The sequence below is a fragment of the Gobio gobio genome, assembly GCF_949357685.1.
Source record: "Gobio gobio genome assembly, chromosome: 21".
NCBI classification, from domain to species: domain Eukaryota; kingdom Metazoa; phylum Chordata; class Actinopteri; order Cypriniformes; family Gobionidae; genus Gobio; species Gobio gobio.
In genome coordinates this window covers 9,903,209-9,920,708 of record NC_137117.1, presented here as the reverse complement: position 1 = coordinate 9,920,708, position 17,500 = coordinate 9,903,209, and the positions used below count along the sequence as shown (strand labels likewise).

The 17,500-nt window shown below is 42.4% G+C and overlaps 1 protein-coding gene across 1 annotated transcript in view; it reads right to left on the bottom strand.

Annotated features, from left to right (window-relative positions):
• LOC307118023 (zinc finger BED domain-containing protein 4-like) overlaps positions 1-17,500 on the bottom strand; it is a gene marked incomplete at both ends in the record, with an annotated part of 23,878 nt that overhangs the window by 75 nt on the left and 6,303 nt on the right. The window contains one exon of the mRNA XM_079803315.1: positions 1-155. This exon is cut by the window's left edge and continues 75 nt beyond it. Coding sequence (XP_079659441.1) covers positions 1-155 — 155 coding nt within the window. The remainder of the gene's footprint in view (positions 156-17,500) is intronic.

Below are 17,500 nucleotides of genomic sequence, written 5' to 3'. Positions count from 1 at the left end.
GGCTGTTCTCTCTCGGGTTCTCTGGACTCCAGAGGCGATATCAACTGTGCCATGGTTACCCGGTCGGCCCAACTCCTCCACAGACGCTTCCAGTGCATACACAGATAAGAGTGATCTATTACAGGCAGCCACTGAAGGAGAGTCATTCTGCCTGACTACACAACGATAAGGGGAATAAGGTTTAAAAGCCTAAAATGGTCTTTTGCCATCTAAATGGCAAAGGTAAATGGCTTTATTTATTTATATTTTTATTTATATATTTAATTTAATTTAATTTAATTTAATTTAATTTAATTTATTTATTTATTTATTTATTTAATTTATTTATTTATTTATTTATTTATTTATTTATTTATTTATTTATTTATTTATTTATTTATTTATTTTATTATTTATTTATTTATTTATTTATTTATTTATTTATTTATTTATTTTTATTTTATTTTATTTTTTATTATTGATTTATTTATTATTTTATTGATTATTTATTTATTCATATTTTTTATTTTATTTTATTTTATTTTATTTATTTTATTTTATTTTATTTTATTTTATTTTATTTTATTTTATTTTATTTTATTTTATTTTATTTTATTTTATTTTATTTTATTTTATTTTATTATTATTTTTTTTTTATTTTATTATTTTTTTTTATTTATTTATTTTTTTTATTTATTTATGAAGATTTTTTCATTTTGTCCTGCACCATATGTGCTGTGAACAATAATGATAAATAATAAAACAATAAAACAAAAAGATATTTCAGCTGTAAATTTAATTTAATTTTGTTTGTTTTTATTTGTTTATATTTTGTTTATTTTTCCTGCACCATTTATGCTGTGGACAATAATATAAAAAAAACAACTATTTATTATTTTATTTGTCCTGCACCATTTATGCTGTGGACAATAATGAATGAATGAATGAATGAATGAATGAATGAATGAATGAATGAATGAATGAATGAATGAATGAATGAATGAATGAATGAATGAATTAATAAATAAACAAATAAACAAATAAACAAATAAACAAATAAATAAATAAATAAATAAATAAATAAATAAATAAATAAATAAATATTCTTTATTTTGTGTAAGCTGTACATTTAATTGAATTTAATTTAATTTTGATTTATGTATTTATTGTTTGTTTGTTTGTTTGTTTTTCCTGCACCATTTATGCTGTGGACAATAATATTAAATAAAAAATAACAATAAAACTATTTATTATTTTATTGTATTTGTCCTGCACCATTTGGTGTGGACAGACAGACAGACAGACAGACAAACAAACAAACAAACAAACAAACAATCAATCAATCAATCAATCAAATGTATTCTTTATTTTGCGAAAGCTGTAAATTTATTATTGTTATTATTATTAATTTTTAAATAAAACTATTTATTATTGTATTGTATTGTATTTTATTTGTCCTGCTCCATTTATGCTGTGGACAATAATATTAAATAAAAAGTAACAATAAAAAGTATATATATATATATATATATATATATATATATATATATATATATATATATATATATATATATATATATATATATATATATATATATATATATATATATATATATATATATATATATATATATATATATATATAATAATATATACTATATATATATTTTATAATATATAAAACAATAATAATATATCTGTTCATAGTCATTAATGGTTTAGTTGTTTGGATGCCAAGGCCAGTAATGTGGACTGCCACCTCTAGGAGGCGACCGATCACAGGAAGTATCCGAGCACTGACAGTCCCATTCAGGTCAAGGTGATATCAGTTATTAGCCGCACAAAGCTCATACTTTAGATTTGTAATATTTTTCACTTCCATAGATGAAGTCTTCCCGCCGCTGATCCTATCAGATCCACGCCATCAGGGTGTAATTATTTGATCTCTCAGGATAAATGACTAGTCTTGTGCGCTGTAGTAAAGCTGCTAATAGAATCTTAGCTCTATTTTTGATACGGAGAGATACAGACTGGATTAATTGCTCAAACCGGTCAGTCTTGAGTCTTTTGATTGGACTTCCGGTGGTCAAATGAAAGGCCGGGGCACGTGGGGGATGAAGAGCACGAGTCTAACAAGCACTGTGGTTCCTTCATTAGTTTGATTTGTGTAAATGAAGGCGTGAAAGTGGCTCTTAACGCTTGTGGGAAGAGCTGATATTGGGGAGCGTATCAGTAGTCTCAGCACATCCCAGTGTTTCTGCCTTTCCACACAGCTTAACACGGTTGAAGTGTGAAAGTCAGACGGCTAATTCTGATCTTAATGATCAAAATGCAATCCAGCCGGCGGAGGCTCGGACTCCCTCCACGAGACAGATTGCACAGCCTCCAGACCTCAAAGGAGCATAAAATCACAGCGCGAACACACACGGATCACTCCGACTTCAGAGGCAGGCCACGAGAGGGAAAACGCCAGCGGAAAGATGAGAGGGTGTGGTTGGAGATCTGAGGTGCTTCATGAGCTCCACTGAGGCTCTGAATGTGTGAAGATTCCGATTGGAATTCTGTCATGATTTGGAATCAGATGGGATCAAATAATAAATCCTCCTACAATGAAATAAGATCCGACTGGATAAACTGAAATTACTACAGGATTGTTATAGGGTAGTGAACAGTTTTTTTCAGGGCCTCGCTTGTTGAAATGTATAATGTTCTTCTTGTGTTATGCTCTAAGAAAACAACAGTCCTTCTGGATCGGTTCCAAATGACTGAAAAAACTCCAAAAGGATTCCAAATAGAATTTCGGACTATTATGTTGTGTGAGATTTACGCAGGCAAACGCTCACATCTTATTCAGAAAATATAAAGAATGTATTTTGAATTGAGTATAGTTTTTTTGAGCAGATACTGTAACTTAAAAAAAAAAATAGAGACTCCTAGTACACTCAAACTCAATTTAATGGAGGGCAGCTTTTCCATCCAATAAATATGTGTAGCCCTAACTCATAAAAAACGAATTCATGCAATGAAATGTAATTGAGTTGGTCCAACTCAGTTTGATCAAATACAGTTTAAATGATATTTATATACTTATAACATGACTTTTTTTATACTTGTCAAGCTTAAATTAAAACATTTAATTGGAAAATCAATTATAAGCAGTTTCATTCATCATCATACACAATGTATTTAATGAAAATGAAAAGAGGTGTCACTAGGCTTGCTACGATAGTCGGTGTTGCCGGTGTTACCTGTGTCCAGACTCAACACCGGTTACATCACTTGCCCACCGTGGCACCGCCCACCGTCTTTTTGATTTTTTTATAGTAATAAAATAATTTTGTTCAGTTAGAGAACAGACAATACAAATAAAAACTGAACGTATCTGCTTAATAAAGCAGGATCCGACCGTGAGTCTCGGCAGCGGCAGGAGTCATTCATCAGATTTAAGAGTGAGGAGCTGACTGAGATGATCGCGGAAGATTTGGTTTCAAAGCGAAACGCAAAAGCGTTTGTCATTTGTTTTGTTGTTGTGTTTTTCATTAAAAATAATAGGCTAAGAACCCACAATTCAAGCAACCCGCAGCCGAATTGGTGCTAATTCAAAACCGAAAGTAAAATGTGCACGGCCGCACAGAGCGCGCATTGTTTACTTTCGCCTGGCTCCGCAGTGCGAGCCTCCGCGCTACGCTGACTGCGCGCATTTATTTTTGCCGCGCGCACCCTCGCGCTCGTGCGGGCTGGTTGAGTATATACAAGGCTTTACGGACGAACTGTTATTCATTCATGGCGTGCATCTCAATCATAGACTGATCAATGCTTGATCAGTGCCCTGACTACTGAACTAGGGAACTGATTGAGATGCACCCATGGCCTCACAGAGCGCGCATTAACAGACGAGCTGTCATTCACGGTGTGTGCGCACTGGCGCGTTTTCTGTTCAGAGCGATCGTGTGCATGTTACTTTTGGTTAGATAGAATTAGTGATTTAAAAGCCTCCGCCGGTGAAACCGGTATTACCGGTGTTGTCACACATCAATTAACCGGTGGGAAAATTTCCTCACCGTCACATCCCTAGGTGTCACTCTTGCCCACAGCCTATAAGCACAAAATAAAATAAAACATTACAGAAACTCCTCTAAATGTCCAACACAACTGAACATCAAACACTAACATTAACTAACAACATAATTCCCTTAAAATAACACTTTAATCCCTAAATACTCTCCCAATGGAGTCCCTTGCAAAGCATGCTGGGAACTACAGATCCACTGCCCAGTTAGTTGTGTCAACACAAATATTACATGGAGTTTTAACACAACTTAATTAAGTAAACTTCAGTTTTAAATATATTAGGTTGATTGAACACAATTAAATTAAGTTGTGGCAAAATGAGAAGTTTAAGTAAAGTGAACAGGATTTAAATGTGTCATATCTATGAAGATCCTGAATCATTTTTTTGAGTGGGGTTTTTCAAACTTTATGATGCCAAGGACCCCCAAATATGATGAACCTTTATGAGGGACCCCCTTCCTAAAATCCATCTATTTTTATGTAAGAAAAAATCATTTAAACTGTTAGATATATAGTAAGTATGACATTATAAATACAACATATAGTTTCCCAACTTAAATTGGCTATACTTAATTTTGGATTTATAAACTTGAAGAATAACATTTTCAACTAAAAATGATTTGTATAAGCAACTTTCACAATAAATGTATGTAAGCAGGTTATGTACTGCATTAAGAACCCCAGTGAGTGAGATAGCGGGGACTATAGTGAGAAAAACTCACTAAAGATACAAAGCAAACATATACAATTCTGGAAAGTATGTATACGGCAAGAAAGGAGAGAAACATTTAGAAATGAAACAGAGTAGGCTTATCCATTTTTGCTTTGTCTTTTTATGCTCTGAATTTTTCTGGGAACCCATTAGAACCTTCTGGAGGACCCCGGGGTGTCCTCCTCGGACCCCAGTTTGAAAACCCCTGTCCTAGTAGACACTGTGTTTGCTTGTGTACATTTTTAGTAGATCCGTACAATTAGTGCATTTGTAAAAATATACTATTTCATATAATAAATTAATTAATTATATAAAATCTCATGTTATTTTATTGCAACAGAGTTTATACAACCAACCTGCAACATATGGAAAATTGTATAAATAAATAAATATTAATAAAATAAATATATTATTTCATATTAAATCATTTTTATTATTATTATTATTGTTGTTGTCATACAACAGGGTTTATAAAACCAACCAGCAACAAAGAAAACTATATTAATATATAAAAAAATAATATAATAAATATATTAATTCATATAAAAAAATTATTCTGTTATTGTCATGGTTTATAAAACCAACCTGCAACACATAGAAAACTATATTAATAAAATAAATATATTATTTATTTTGAATTTATATTAATCAATAAAAAATGTGGTTTATAAAACCAACCTGCAACACATAGAAGACTATATTAATAAATGAATATTAATAAAATAAATATTTTATTTCATATAAAATCTATTTATTTTATTTTATTTATTTTTTGTCATGCAACAGGGTTTATAAAACCATCCTGCAACATATAGAAAACTATATTAATAAATAAATATTAATAAAATAAATATAAGAATTCATAGAAAACTATGTTTATAAATAAAGAAATATATAATAAATATATTAATTCATATAAGATATATCTTTTTATTTTATTCTATTATTGCCCTGCAACATGGTTTATAAAACCAAACTGTAACAAAGAAAACTATATTAATACATAAATAATACAATAAATATATTATTTCATATTGCCCTTCAATAAATAAAACCAACTTGCATTATATAGAAAACTGTTATTAAAGGTCCCATGGCATGGCATTTTTCTATTATTTTATAATGTTTCCTGAGGTGTACTTATATTGTTAGTATGATTTTTACATCATAAAATGTCATAATTTAGAAATAAAAGGCATTTTTTCTATACTGCTGTTTGCCCTGTGGCTGAAGGCCCTGCTTCAAGAGGCGTGTCTGCTGTGAGACTTCAGTAAAAACGCCCACTGTTGTGATTGGCTGACATCTTTGCATTTGATATGAGTGGAGGGGGCGTGGTTTAACAAGGTCTACGAGGCACGAGCAGGCACGAGCTGCTGCCAGAGACGGATGGACCGGAGTTCACTTCACATCGGTTCTGTCAGTCTCAGTTCAGTGAACTGTTTTAGTTACAGCATATACTTCAGGTTATTAGTCTATTTCTAGTCGGAGGGGCTGTCACTCATGTCAGAAAGTTAGTAACTTTTGTAAATTATGGATCAGCGCTGACTGGAGACGCGAACAGTTTAGAACGATTCAGTCCGATTTGGTGAACTGATTCGGTTCACTAAAAAGAACCGGTTCAAAAGAAAGATCGTTCGCGAACCGGACATCACTAATATACCAGAGACGGAGCTCAGCGATTGCTAACAAAGTTATTTATAGTAACTAAGTTACTGAGTTATGAGAGCGCTGTCAGTCAGCGCGAGTTTGTGTTTGTATTTGAGAGTTCTGAATAAACACGAGTCCCAGTCACGCCGAGCCTGTCTTCATCATTATTACCAACTTTGTAACACATGCAATGTACCATTACAGCTGTCGAGATGAACGAGTTATGAGTAAGTGTTGATAATACCATTATTTTTAGATATGTTCCTATCATATGGAAAGCGTCAGTGACGCGCATTGAGTACACAGCGCAAACAAAGACACAACAGCAGTTATCGAATGTAATCCAGTTTATTGTGGGAATAGCTGGCTAGCCTAGCCCAGATACCCTCACGCTTACCCCCCTTCTGCTTAATCTCACGCTGCGTTTGGTGCCTCCGCTGTGGGCCAGATGCAGTACTGGGGGTCGGGGATGTTGGAGGCCGGTTGGAGGTCAGTGCAGCCCGAGCCTCGGCGTGTGTAAGGTTTATCTCTAAAGATGTTACTCTGCTGATGTTGAGCAGAAACTCATGACTGTATGCACATTGTAGAACAGATAGACGCGACAAGGACGTGCAAAAAAACTGACTCACAAGATAGAAAACACGAAAACACCGTTCAGTCGGGAGAGAGAGAAGCCGCAGCATGTGCACGAATAATAAATAATTAGCTACACATAACAAATCACTGGTCACAGATCAGAAGGAACTGAAAAAAGACTTCTGTTTTCATTTGTACATCCAAACACTGAGAAACTGCCAGCATTCACTCGTTCACAAGCAATGATCTCTCGAGCGTTTGCATGGGCGTGCCAGATTCTCTGGGCGGAGGAAAGGGAGGAAACCGTTCCTGCTTGGACGTCAAACCAGGAGACTTCAGGATTGGCTCGTCTGGCCTGTCATTTTCTCAAAGGCAGAGAAAGACAGCCAGAACTCGGGTTTACACCGATCAACATTTCTATCCACTTGGGGACAATATTCAGGCTAGGGGAACTCATATTAATGTTGAAAAACCTCATAAAATGAAAATGTCATGCCATGGGACCTTTAAAGGGGATTTGAGACTTGACGTGGTCTGGTGACAAAATACTAAACCTCGACTTATAGTCTTGGCCTTCAATTGACTTGATTTGAATATTAATTTTGATCTGTGTCATTAATTTTTGAGAACCCAGGTCAAAACCCTCCAGGAGGAGGGTCAAGGTGTGCGGTCAGCTCTCGGCTTGACTCAGGGAAGAGGACACCCCCTGCCTTGCATAGTCCTGTGTGCGGCGCCATTTAAACAACCAGGCGATTCTCATGATTGGGCATGGGACACAAGCTCAGGTTTGATCACCCTGTAGCTGGCCACCTTTGATGAGGGTGTCTAGTGTTGAAAGGCCGAAACACCCCCTGATTCAAAGGTACATGTGTCCATGATACAGCTCTCATGCCACTCTTAACATCAAGGCAAACCTCATGCTTACCATCCATTGGCACAATGGACAGTTAAACATCACATCCCGTGTTTCATGATTATGTGAACATGCCATGCAGAATTGTAGTTGTTGTAGACTAGAGCATCTGCTAATTGTCACCTCAAAAGGACTGTCTTTGTATTATTACTGTAAGGCACTGCAGATAAACGTGTCAAATAACGGACTAATTAATGATGAGGATGAGTGTTTGAACATGTGCATCTGAGTGTAAGATTATGTTGATGGAGGTCGTGACAGAGGCAGCGTGAGAAGATTGAAGTGTGTGAGAGAGCGGTGAAGAGGAAGCTGCTGTGGAGTCTGACAAGGTGATGAATCACCGCTTTCATCCTTTTATTTCATCTGACGACATCCTATTACCTTTCAAACCCTCGCACTATAATGCCCTTTTTCAAAGTCTTGATGTTGTTTTTGAGCTGCACTAGAACAGGTTTTCATGCTTGAATGTTCATATTCTCCATTGTTGCAGCTCCTCTCTTCCCAGTCTGTCACACCGTGTCCTAACTACACGATAAGATTCCAGCGACAAGCAACTTGTCTGTCCACACCAAATGCGACGCGACTACGAGATGCGACAAATCAGTCAAAAACCACAGCCAATCAGAACAGTGTGTGGGCGGGCTCTCGCGGCAAGTGCACAGCACCAGAGATTAATCCTGACGGCACTCGCAAGGAAATGGAAAAGTACATAATCAAATTCTCAAATATTACACAATTTAAACATTACTAAAATAAAGACTGAGTCACTAAAACAATCTTTGTCATAGAATACACTTGTTTGTTCACAGTTTGAACGTTCTTGTATCCATTTGTTTGTCAAGATCTGAGGTGAATTATCCATTGTTGCTTTTAGGACGACTATGTTACAAAACTGGGAGCACTAAATGATATTCAAAGTCACATTACATGGTTTTAACATTAAATAAAGCCCATAAACACTACCTGAGATTATGTTTTGTGTTGTTGTTCCAGCCGTGACTCCGCAGAAATGGACACCGTTTTAAAACAGATTCATCGCGTGTCGCCATCGCGGCTGGTTAAGACAAAAACTTTTATCAACATGAGCCCCGTTTCCACCTAAATTACCCGGAACAATTTGTACCGGGAACTTTTTTTATAGGAACTTTTTTCTCCCTAGACCTGCTACTGTCTGCACTTCCACTGCGGTTTAAAGTACCGTGAAGATTAGGCAAATTAGTCCGGTAACGTTTGACTGTGCGCGGCTGCTCCTCCAAGTCAGCGATGGACAGTAGTTATCTTTGTGCGACACTGGCTGCAACAATAACAAGTATGGAGGAGATTCTGCTTTTGCTGGTTATGTATTGGTTTACTAAAGAGGTAATTAACAAAACGGCAGAAAAGAGACGAGCACTGATACTAAAGCGTATTCTGTAAGCTCGTAAAGCTAGATTTAAAATAAGACAACGTTATTATCAGCTCAGACACTGACCGTGAGATTGCTCAGATGAACGAGTGCCATCGGACAGAAAGAGCAAGACTGATATTTACTGAACGCAGAACGAGCCTCGCAAAAGACTTTTAAAAATGCCGGTTAAAATAAAATGCTGCGTCAACTCAACCAATCAGCATGTTCAACGCCCAAGTCCCACCCCCAAAAGCTCCTGAACTTTGAAAAAGTACTACCCAAGCGGCAACCTCCCATAGTTCCCTTACGAGAGCGTGCTCTCGTATTGCGTTTGCTAAAACGCTTATGGGGGAATTCCTTTCCTCGAGATATTGAAGCAAATTTTTATCCAAAAATACCTTTTACACGCAGTGCAGCTGCACAACTCTCAGCAGGAAGCAGCTGCGTGCTGATTGGCTGTGCCGCTGCAACTGCAGCAACCTATAGCGAGACCGCGGGGCGGGACGGACCAATCAGGTCCTTCTAAATTCCCGCCACAAGGGGCAACAGAATTTGCATAGCCAAGGGTATATAAGACCCTGTCTCGCAAGGTTAGTCAGATTAATTCTTCTTCAGCGACTGCTATCGCTGAGCTCCGGATCGAAGCCTGCCGTCGACACGCACACAGCGGAACTCTGCAGCCTGAGGACGTCGGATTCTCCGCCTTCAGCCTGCCTTCCAGCTGTGCCATCCGGCACATATCCTTTTTAAATACCTTCTGTGTTTTACACATTCAAAAAGAGCCGAGACGTTGTTCCAAATGTCTCGTTCCTGCGCCTTGTGCAGAGGTTTTATCGCGGACGAGGATCGGCACATCATCTGCGTATCATGTCTCGGACGAGACCACACGCAGGCTGCACTCAACCAGGGCGGCTGCCCGGAGTGCGACGAACTGACGCTGCAGACCCTTCGGGCTCGGCTCGCCAGTTTCGACTCGAATCCCGTCCCTTGCTCTCAGCCTCTCGAGCCACAGAAGAAGAAACGTCGTGACCAGAGGCCCCCGGAGCGCTCTGATGAGCACACGCCGGGCATGTCCCCGCGTGCCTCTCCATCGCCCGTGTTGTTCGTCGAGGAACAGCACAGCTCCCCTCGCATGGCGGCTGCTACTGTTTCCTTCGGCGGACCGGAGGAGGAAGAGGATGACAGCCTTTCCCTTGCTGCATCCGAAAGCGGGTGGTCGGAGACCGTCTCAGAGCACGCCACTTCGACGTGGACGGCCAGCGGCGCCATAACCTCAGTCGACGCTGAGCTTATGCGTCTGCTCACGAAGGCCGTGGACGACCTCGTTATTGACTGGTCTCAACCCGAGGAGCCCACGAGAAGCCGACTGGATGAGTGGTTTTTCGAGAACCGCCGTCAACCGACCGCTCAAAGACCCGCTCCCTTCTTCCCAGAAGTCCACGAGGAACTAACAAAGTCGTGGAAGGCGCCATTTTCTTCTCGTGCCAAATCCTCTTTTTCTTCAGCGCTCTCGGTGGTCGATGCCGCTCAGAAATAAAGGATACCAAGCCCTTCCTCCCCTCGAGGAAGCCGTCGCTGCACACCTTTGCCCGCCCTCCACCAGAGGATGGCAGTCAAAGGCTGTGCACCCTTCCAAGGCCTGCCGCACTACGTCCAGCCTCGCCGGTCGAGCATTCGCCTCCGCCGGCCAGGCGGCGTCAGCGCTACACTCGATGGCGGTGCTTCAGGTCTTCCAGGCCAAACTCCTCCGTTCCCTGGATGAGTCTGTTCCTGACAACGAGGCTCTGAAGGATCTGCGCGGAGCCACTGACTTGGCCCTGCGCGCCACCAAGGCCAACGCTCAGGCGATTGGCAGATGTATGGCCAGCTTGACGGTGTTGGAGCACCATTTGTGGCTCAACCTGACCGAAATGAAGGACGCGGACAAGACCGCTTTCCTGGACGCGCCCATGTCGCCTTCAGGATTATTTGGTCCCGCCGTGGTTGGGTTCACAGAGCGCTTCACTGAGGCACAGAAGGCTTCGCAGGCAATGCGACATTTCCTGCCTAAGCGTTCCAGCTCCTCCGCCAGCCGTCACGCTAAAGCTGGACCAGCCCAGCCCACCAAGGCGGCGCCATCAGCTCACCAGCCTCGCGCGGCTTCTAAGCCCGGACAGCGTTCCCGCTCTACGAGCCGCAGCAGACCGCCGGAGCGTCGAGGTCCCCAACCCAGCAATGTGTCGAAACCTGATCCTCCGAAGCCGTCCTAGCCAGAGGTATAAAGAGAAGGTGGATAGCGCCCGCTTCGGCCGGTGTACCACCTCGCTCTCTTCTAAAATGTTCCCCAGCTCCCTTCAATGTGGCTGGGAACACCACATTTACAGCCAACGAGCCCGCAAGCAAGCGCGCTCGCCTGTGCACAAACGCCGTGAAGTCAAAAAAAGAGCTTTTTCTCTGTAGGCAGTGTGCCAGCATTAAAGCATGTACCCCTACACTCAAGCACTCCCCCATGTTCCCCAGCCCCCTGTACTCAGGTGGCTGGAAACATTATTCTCACAGTCAACGAGCCCGTACTCAAACGCGCTCGCCTGTACACAAGCACCAATATTCTATGCCCCCCGGCCCCCTGCACTCAGGCGGCGGGAAACATGCCCCTCATAAGCGCCAACTTTGCGCAAAATTATCGGGCCACCGAGTCCCTGTTACTCAGCAACTCGCCCCACAGATTAATTAAGCCCCTGGCTTCGAAGGCCGAGGCCTGGCAGGCCATTCTCGGCATTTCAAGATGGGTGTTGAACATAATAGAACAAGGTTACTCGCTACAGTTTGCTCGCAGACCACCGCGCTTTCGCGCCGTGGAAGAGACAACGGTGAGAAGCGACACAAGTCACGTGCTTCGAACCGAGATATCAAAACTGTTAATAAAGGGAGCGGTGGAAGCCGTACACCCCTCACAGAGCGAGTCGGGCTTTTACAGTCGTTACTTCCTTGTACCAAAAAAGGACGGTGGTCTCAGACCCATCCTAGATCTCAGACATCTGAACAAAGCCCTTATGAAGCGCCCGTTCAGAATGTTGAGAACGAAACAAATCCTTGCGCACATTCACCCGGGAGATTGGTTTTTCACTGTGGATCTAGAGGTTGCCTATTTCCACGTACAAATAGCCCCTCATCACAGGCCATTCTTGAGATTCGCCTTTCGAGGGGAAAGTATACCAATACAAGGTGCTACCTTTTGGTCTATCTCTGGCTCCCCGCATGTTTACGAAGTGCATGGAAGCGGCGCTAACCCCGCTGAGGCTTTGGGGAATGAGAATTCTCAGCTATCTCAATGACTGGCTCATAATAGCTCAGTCAGAGATACAGTTATTAAACCACAGATCTTGGCTTCTCAACCATTTACAATGCTTGGGACTCAGAATCAACGTGGCAAGGAGTTCATTGTCTCCCACACAGAAAGTTTCGTTTCTGGGAACAGTATTGGACTCACTGCAGATGAGCGTGCGACTGTGGTCACAGCGCGCGGTCTCTGTTCGGAACCGAGCGGTTTCCCTCAGGTCCGGTGCACACATTCCTCTCAAACACTTTCAGAGGATGCTGGGTCTCATGGCCTCGGCGGCGCCAGTTCTCAGACTAGGTCTGTTACACATGCGCCCCCTACAGCACTGGCTGAGTTGCCGCGTTCCAGCTCTCGCATGGCTCTCGGGCCGATTGCAAATCAAGGTAGACCACAGCTGTGTGTTGGCTCTGGCTCCTTGGAAAAATCCCGTCTGGTACAAGACGGGCGTGAGTTTGGGCACTGTTATGAAGTGGAAAGTCATCTCGACAGATGCATCCAACCTAGGTTGGGGAGCCCTTCACGAGGGCAGGCCGATCTCCGGTCTCTGGTCAGACTCGGAGAAGAGCCTTCACATAAACTGTCTAGAGATGAAAGCGGTCACGCTATCGCTAAGAGCTTTCTTTCCGTACATAAAGCACCACCATGTCCTGGTCCGAACGGACAGCAGGTCGGTGGTAGCCTATATAAATCGCCAAGGCGGTCTCAGATCTATCGATCTGCACACAATGGCGGAAGAAGTCCTAATATGGGCAGAGCACAATCTGAGCTCGCTGAGAGCGACTCACGTGCCAGGCATTCTGAATTTGGGTCCGGACATGCTGTCCAGGGGCAAAGTGTCCCCTGCAGAGTGGTCTCTTCACCCACATACAATTCAGACAATTTGGGGCAGGTTTGGAGATGCAAAAGTGGATCTTTTCGCCTCACAAGACAATGCTCAATGCGAATATATTTCTCTAAGCACAAGGATGCGTTGGCCCACGAATGGCCCAACCTTCCTCTTTATGCTTTTCCCCCAATCTCAATGTTACCTCAGGTCATAGAGAGGATCAGGGAGAGCGAATGCGCTGTGCTTTTAATAGCCTCGCTTTGGAGAAATCAACCTTGGTTCTCACTACTGAGTCAGATGGCAGATGCAGCTCCGTGGCCGATCCCGCTGAGGAGAGATCTCCTCATGCAGGCGGAACGGCAGATCTGTCATCCCCGTCCCGATCTATGGGCGCTTCATGTCTGGCCCATCAACGGGTACATGAGAACCTCTCTGAAAATGTATTGAATACTATTACTGAAGCTAGAGCCCCCGCAACCAGGCGGCTCTATTCAGGCAAATGGTCAGTCTTTTCGGACTGGTGTAAAGTGCGAAGTCTGACCCCACATGATTGTGAAGTGTCAGAAGTGCTTATATTTTTACAAGAGCTTCTGGACGCGGGTCGTTCCCCCTCCACACTCAAAGTTAATGTGGCTGCTATAGCAGCGTATCACATTCAAGTGAACGGACTGTCACTGGGAAAGAACAATCTTATTGTTCGCTTCCTTAAAGGAGCTAGAAGGCTTCACCCACCTCGCCCCCCTTCAGTCCCTATATGGGACCTGTCCACGGTCCTGGATGCCATGAAGAGCTCTGCATTTGAGCCTCTGCATTCGGTGAGCTTAAAGTTCCTGTCACTAAAGACCGCTTTTCTGTTGGCGATCGCGTCAGTTAAGCGAGTGGGTGATCTGCACACGCTCTCTGTGAGCGCCTCGTGTCTGAAATTTGGGCCAAACGACTACAAAGTCGTCCTCAAACCAAGACATGGATATGTACCTAAAGTGCTTTCAACTCCGTTCAGAGCACAGGTCATTTCACTCTCAGCACTTTCATCACCGTTAGATGAAGAAGATGCTAATTTGCTCTGTCCTGTCAGAGTGCTGAGGATATACATAGAGCGTTCCGCTGCTTACAGGCAAACTGAACAGCTCTTTGTATGCTTTGGTGGCCGCACCCGAGGGTGCGCGGTTACAAAGCAGACCTCGTCACGTTGGATAGTGGATGCTATCTCACTGGCCTATGAGTCTAAAGATCTCAGCTGCCCTTTAGGCATTAAAGCCCATTCTACTAGAGGCATGGCCTCTTCGTGGGCTTGGTCTACTGGCATTTCTCTGAATGATATCTGTGCGGCGGCAGGCTGGGCCTCCCCGTCCACTTTTATCAGATTCTATAATTTAGATGTTCTGGCCTTACAAGCTGGGCTTCTTGCTGTGTAAACAGATTTAACCCCTTAAGGCTCGAAAAGTCCGGTCTGGGTTAAATATTGTATAAGTCATAAGCACATTCCTTATACGGCTCGAATTATCTGGCCATTCATTATTCCTGGCCTGACTATGTCTGGTCTATACTTTATATTATTACACGTATATCGTGTTCATTCTCATTTAGGGCCAGACTCAGGTCTGGCTCATTTGGGACTTATTGATATCATATTACGGGCCCACCTAGGTTGGCCTGGGTTTGGTGTCGTCGGCTTTAGAGCCGTTAAGCAAGCACAGCATTTTGCATTGGTCCCCCATAAGCGTTTTAGCAAATGCAGTACGAGAGTACTCTCGTAAGGGAACGCTTCGGTTACTAACGTAACCTCGGTTCCCTAAGATGAGGGAACGAGTATTGCATTTGCTTGCCGTGCTTGCTTACTTGCTCAGGAGTCGCTTCAGTCGATTAACCTGACTAACCTTGCGAGACAGGGTCTTATATACCCTTGGCTATGCAAATTCTGTTGCCCCTAGTGACGGGAATTTAGAAGGACCTGATTGGTCCGTCCCGCCCCGCGGTCTCGCTATAGGTTGCTGCAGTTGCAGCGGCACAGCCAATCAGCACGCAGCTGCTTCCTGCTGAGAGTTGTGCAGCTGCACTGCGTGTAAAAGGTATTTTTGGATAAAAATTTGCTTCAATATCTCGAGGAAAGGAATTCCCCCATAAGCGTTTTAGCAAACGCAATACTCGTTCCCTCATCTTAGGGAACCGAGGTTACGTTAGTAACCGAAGCGTTTCTCTTGAAGCCAATACGGAAGTGATATTTACTGCAATTCATCGACTGGCCGCTAGAGACAAGCTCCAGAAGGAGCAGAATCTCATTGGAACAAAATCATCTGCTTTGCTGCTTTGCATCGTCGTGATCAAGATATTGAAATTGACTCAACCCCCTCCCCCTTAACGCCATCAGAGGGGCCAGTTGGAGATAGAAGAACAAAAGAATGGATGGCCAAATGGTCCACACCTTTGATACAATGGGGGAAGTTTTGTCTGATTGGTTATTTTCAAATGCCTTACGGTTTGGTCTGATTGGTCAGTTTTACAAGAGTCAGATTTGAATTTGGTGACATCAGGGAAAAGGATAAAAGAGGATTTCAACTGTAGCTCGCTCTCTTTTGATTCTCTGCTTTCTCTTGAGAGGGCTCTTTGGATTCTCTGGCTTCCTGTAGAGAGAGCTGTTCTTTAGCTCTCTCTCTCTCTCTCTCTCTCTCTCTCTCTCTCTCTCTCTCTCTCTCTCTCTCTCTCTTTCTCTCTCTCTCTCTCTCTCTCTCTCTTTCTCTCTCTCTCTCTCTCCCTATCTATCTCTCTCACAGGTAACATTCTAGGCAGAGGCCTACAGAGCATAATTAAAGGTTTATGTTTACATCTATTTGAAACTATTTTAAGTGTAACCATAACTAGAATTTGTATTTCCTTTTAGAAGAGATTTATGTCTATGATGTAATTGACATTTTACATTTACTTGATTGTAAATAAATTGTTACATTTTTGATCCTTTCTGAATTAATATGTAATTATGAACTATCTCCAATGTGGAACGGTATAATTGCAACAAAGGGTTAAAACGGAACGATTAAATGTATGATTAACTATCAAATATAAATGATCAAACAACCGGTTGGGATTCTCTTCTAAATGCGACAACTATGATAAATGGAGTCAGATAAAGAATATTATAATCAAATCCATTCTTCCAGCTGAAACACTGAACGCGTGCGGCCTTCACCGCAGTTCGCTACCGATCCTTGGAGCGAATTCATGCGGTCTTACAGAGCTCATGTTAAAATGCCCAACTTTACAGCAGAAGAACACATGTTTACAGTCTGGGACAAATTGTGGTTTTGGTCTATACGGCTAATTTTGCCCTTCATGACGAATGTGAGGGGGGTGAATTTATTTATAACTCATTCGTTTACATTATATAAAGCCTTAAAGTTCTGCATAATTAAGGGCGTGGCCACTTCGAGTGGCAGGTGGATTGGCGTTTGTCTGCTGTCTGTTAGTCATCACGTCACCTCAGCTCCGCCCACGTCCCGGCTCTTTGCCCATTTTCTGTTATCCGGGAGTGACGCGCTGCCAAGATGGAGACGGCCAGCTCCTAGTTCCTAGTTCCTGGGGAAAGTTCCTGCACTGGAAACACGGCTATGGAAAAGATGCCTTTTATCGCGCGTCGCGGTGTCGCGGTGTCGCGTCATGTGTAGATAGGACACGGTGTCAGTAACGCTCTGTTTAGTTCCTGTCTCTATGAAGCCCCTCCTTCTGAAAAGCACACTGTGCTCTGATTGGTCGCTGGACCGGTGTGTTGTGATTGGTCAAGCACTTTGAGCGTGTTTGGGAAATGTCACGCCCCATACCATAACTGCAAGTTTCAACACGCTACTAACCAACTCAACCAGACCCCGCCCCTTTATTTAGCATTGGGCGGGAATTATTATAATGAGGAATATTGTGACGTGTTCATTCCCGGAAGAAAACTCAAGACTACAATGGAGGCGTTTCAGGGAGTTCAGAAACAGTGTGCACTTGGGGTTCTCAGGAAAAAAACCCGAATCATACCGTTCTCCACCACGGTTCATCTTAAATCTGATGCATCTATAATATGGTTTGTTGAA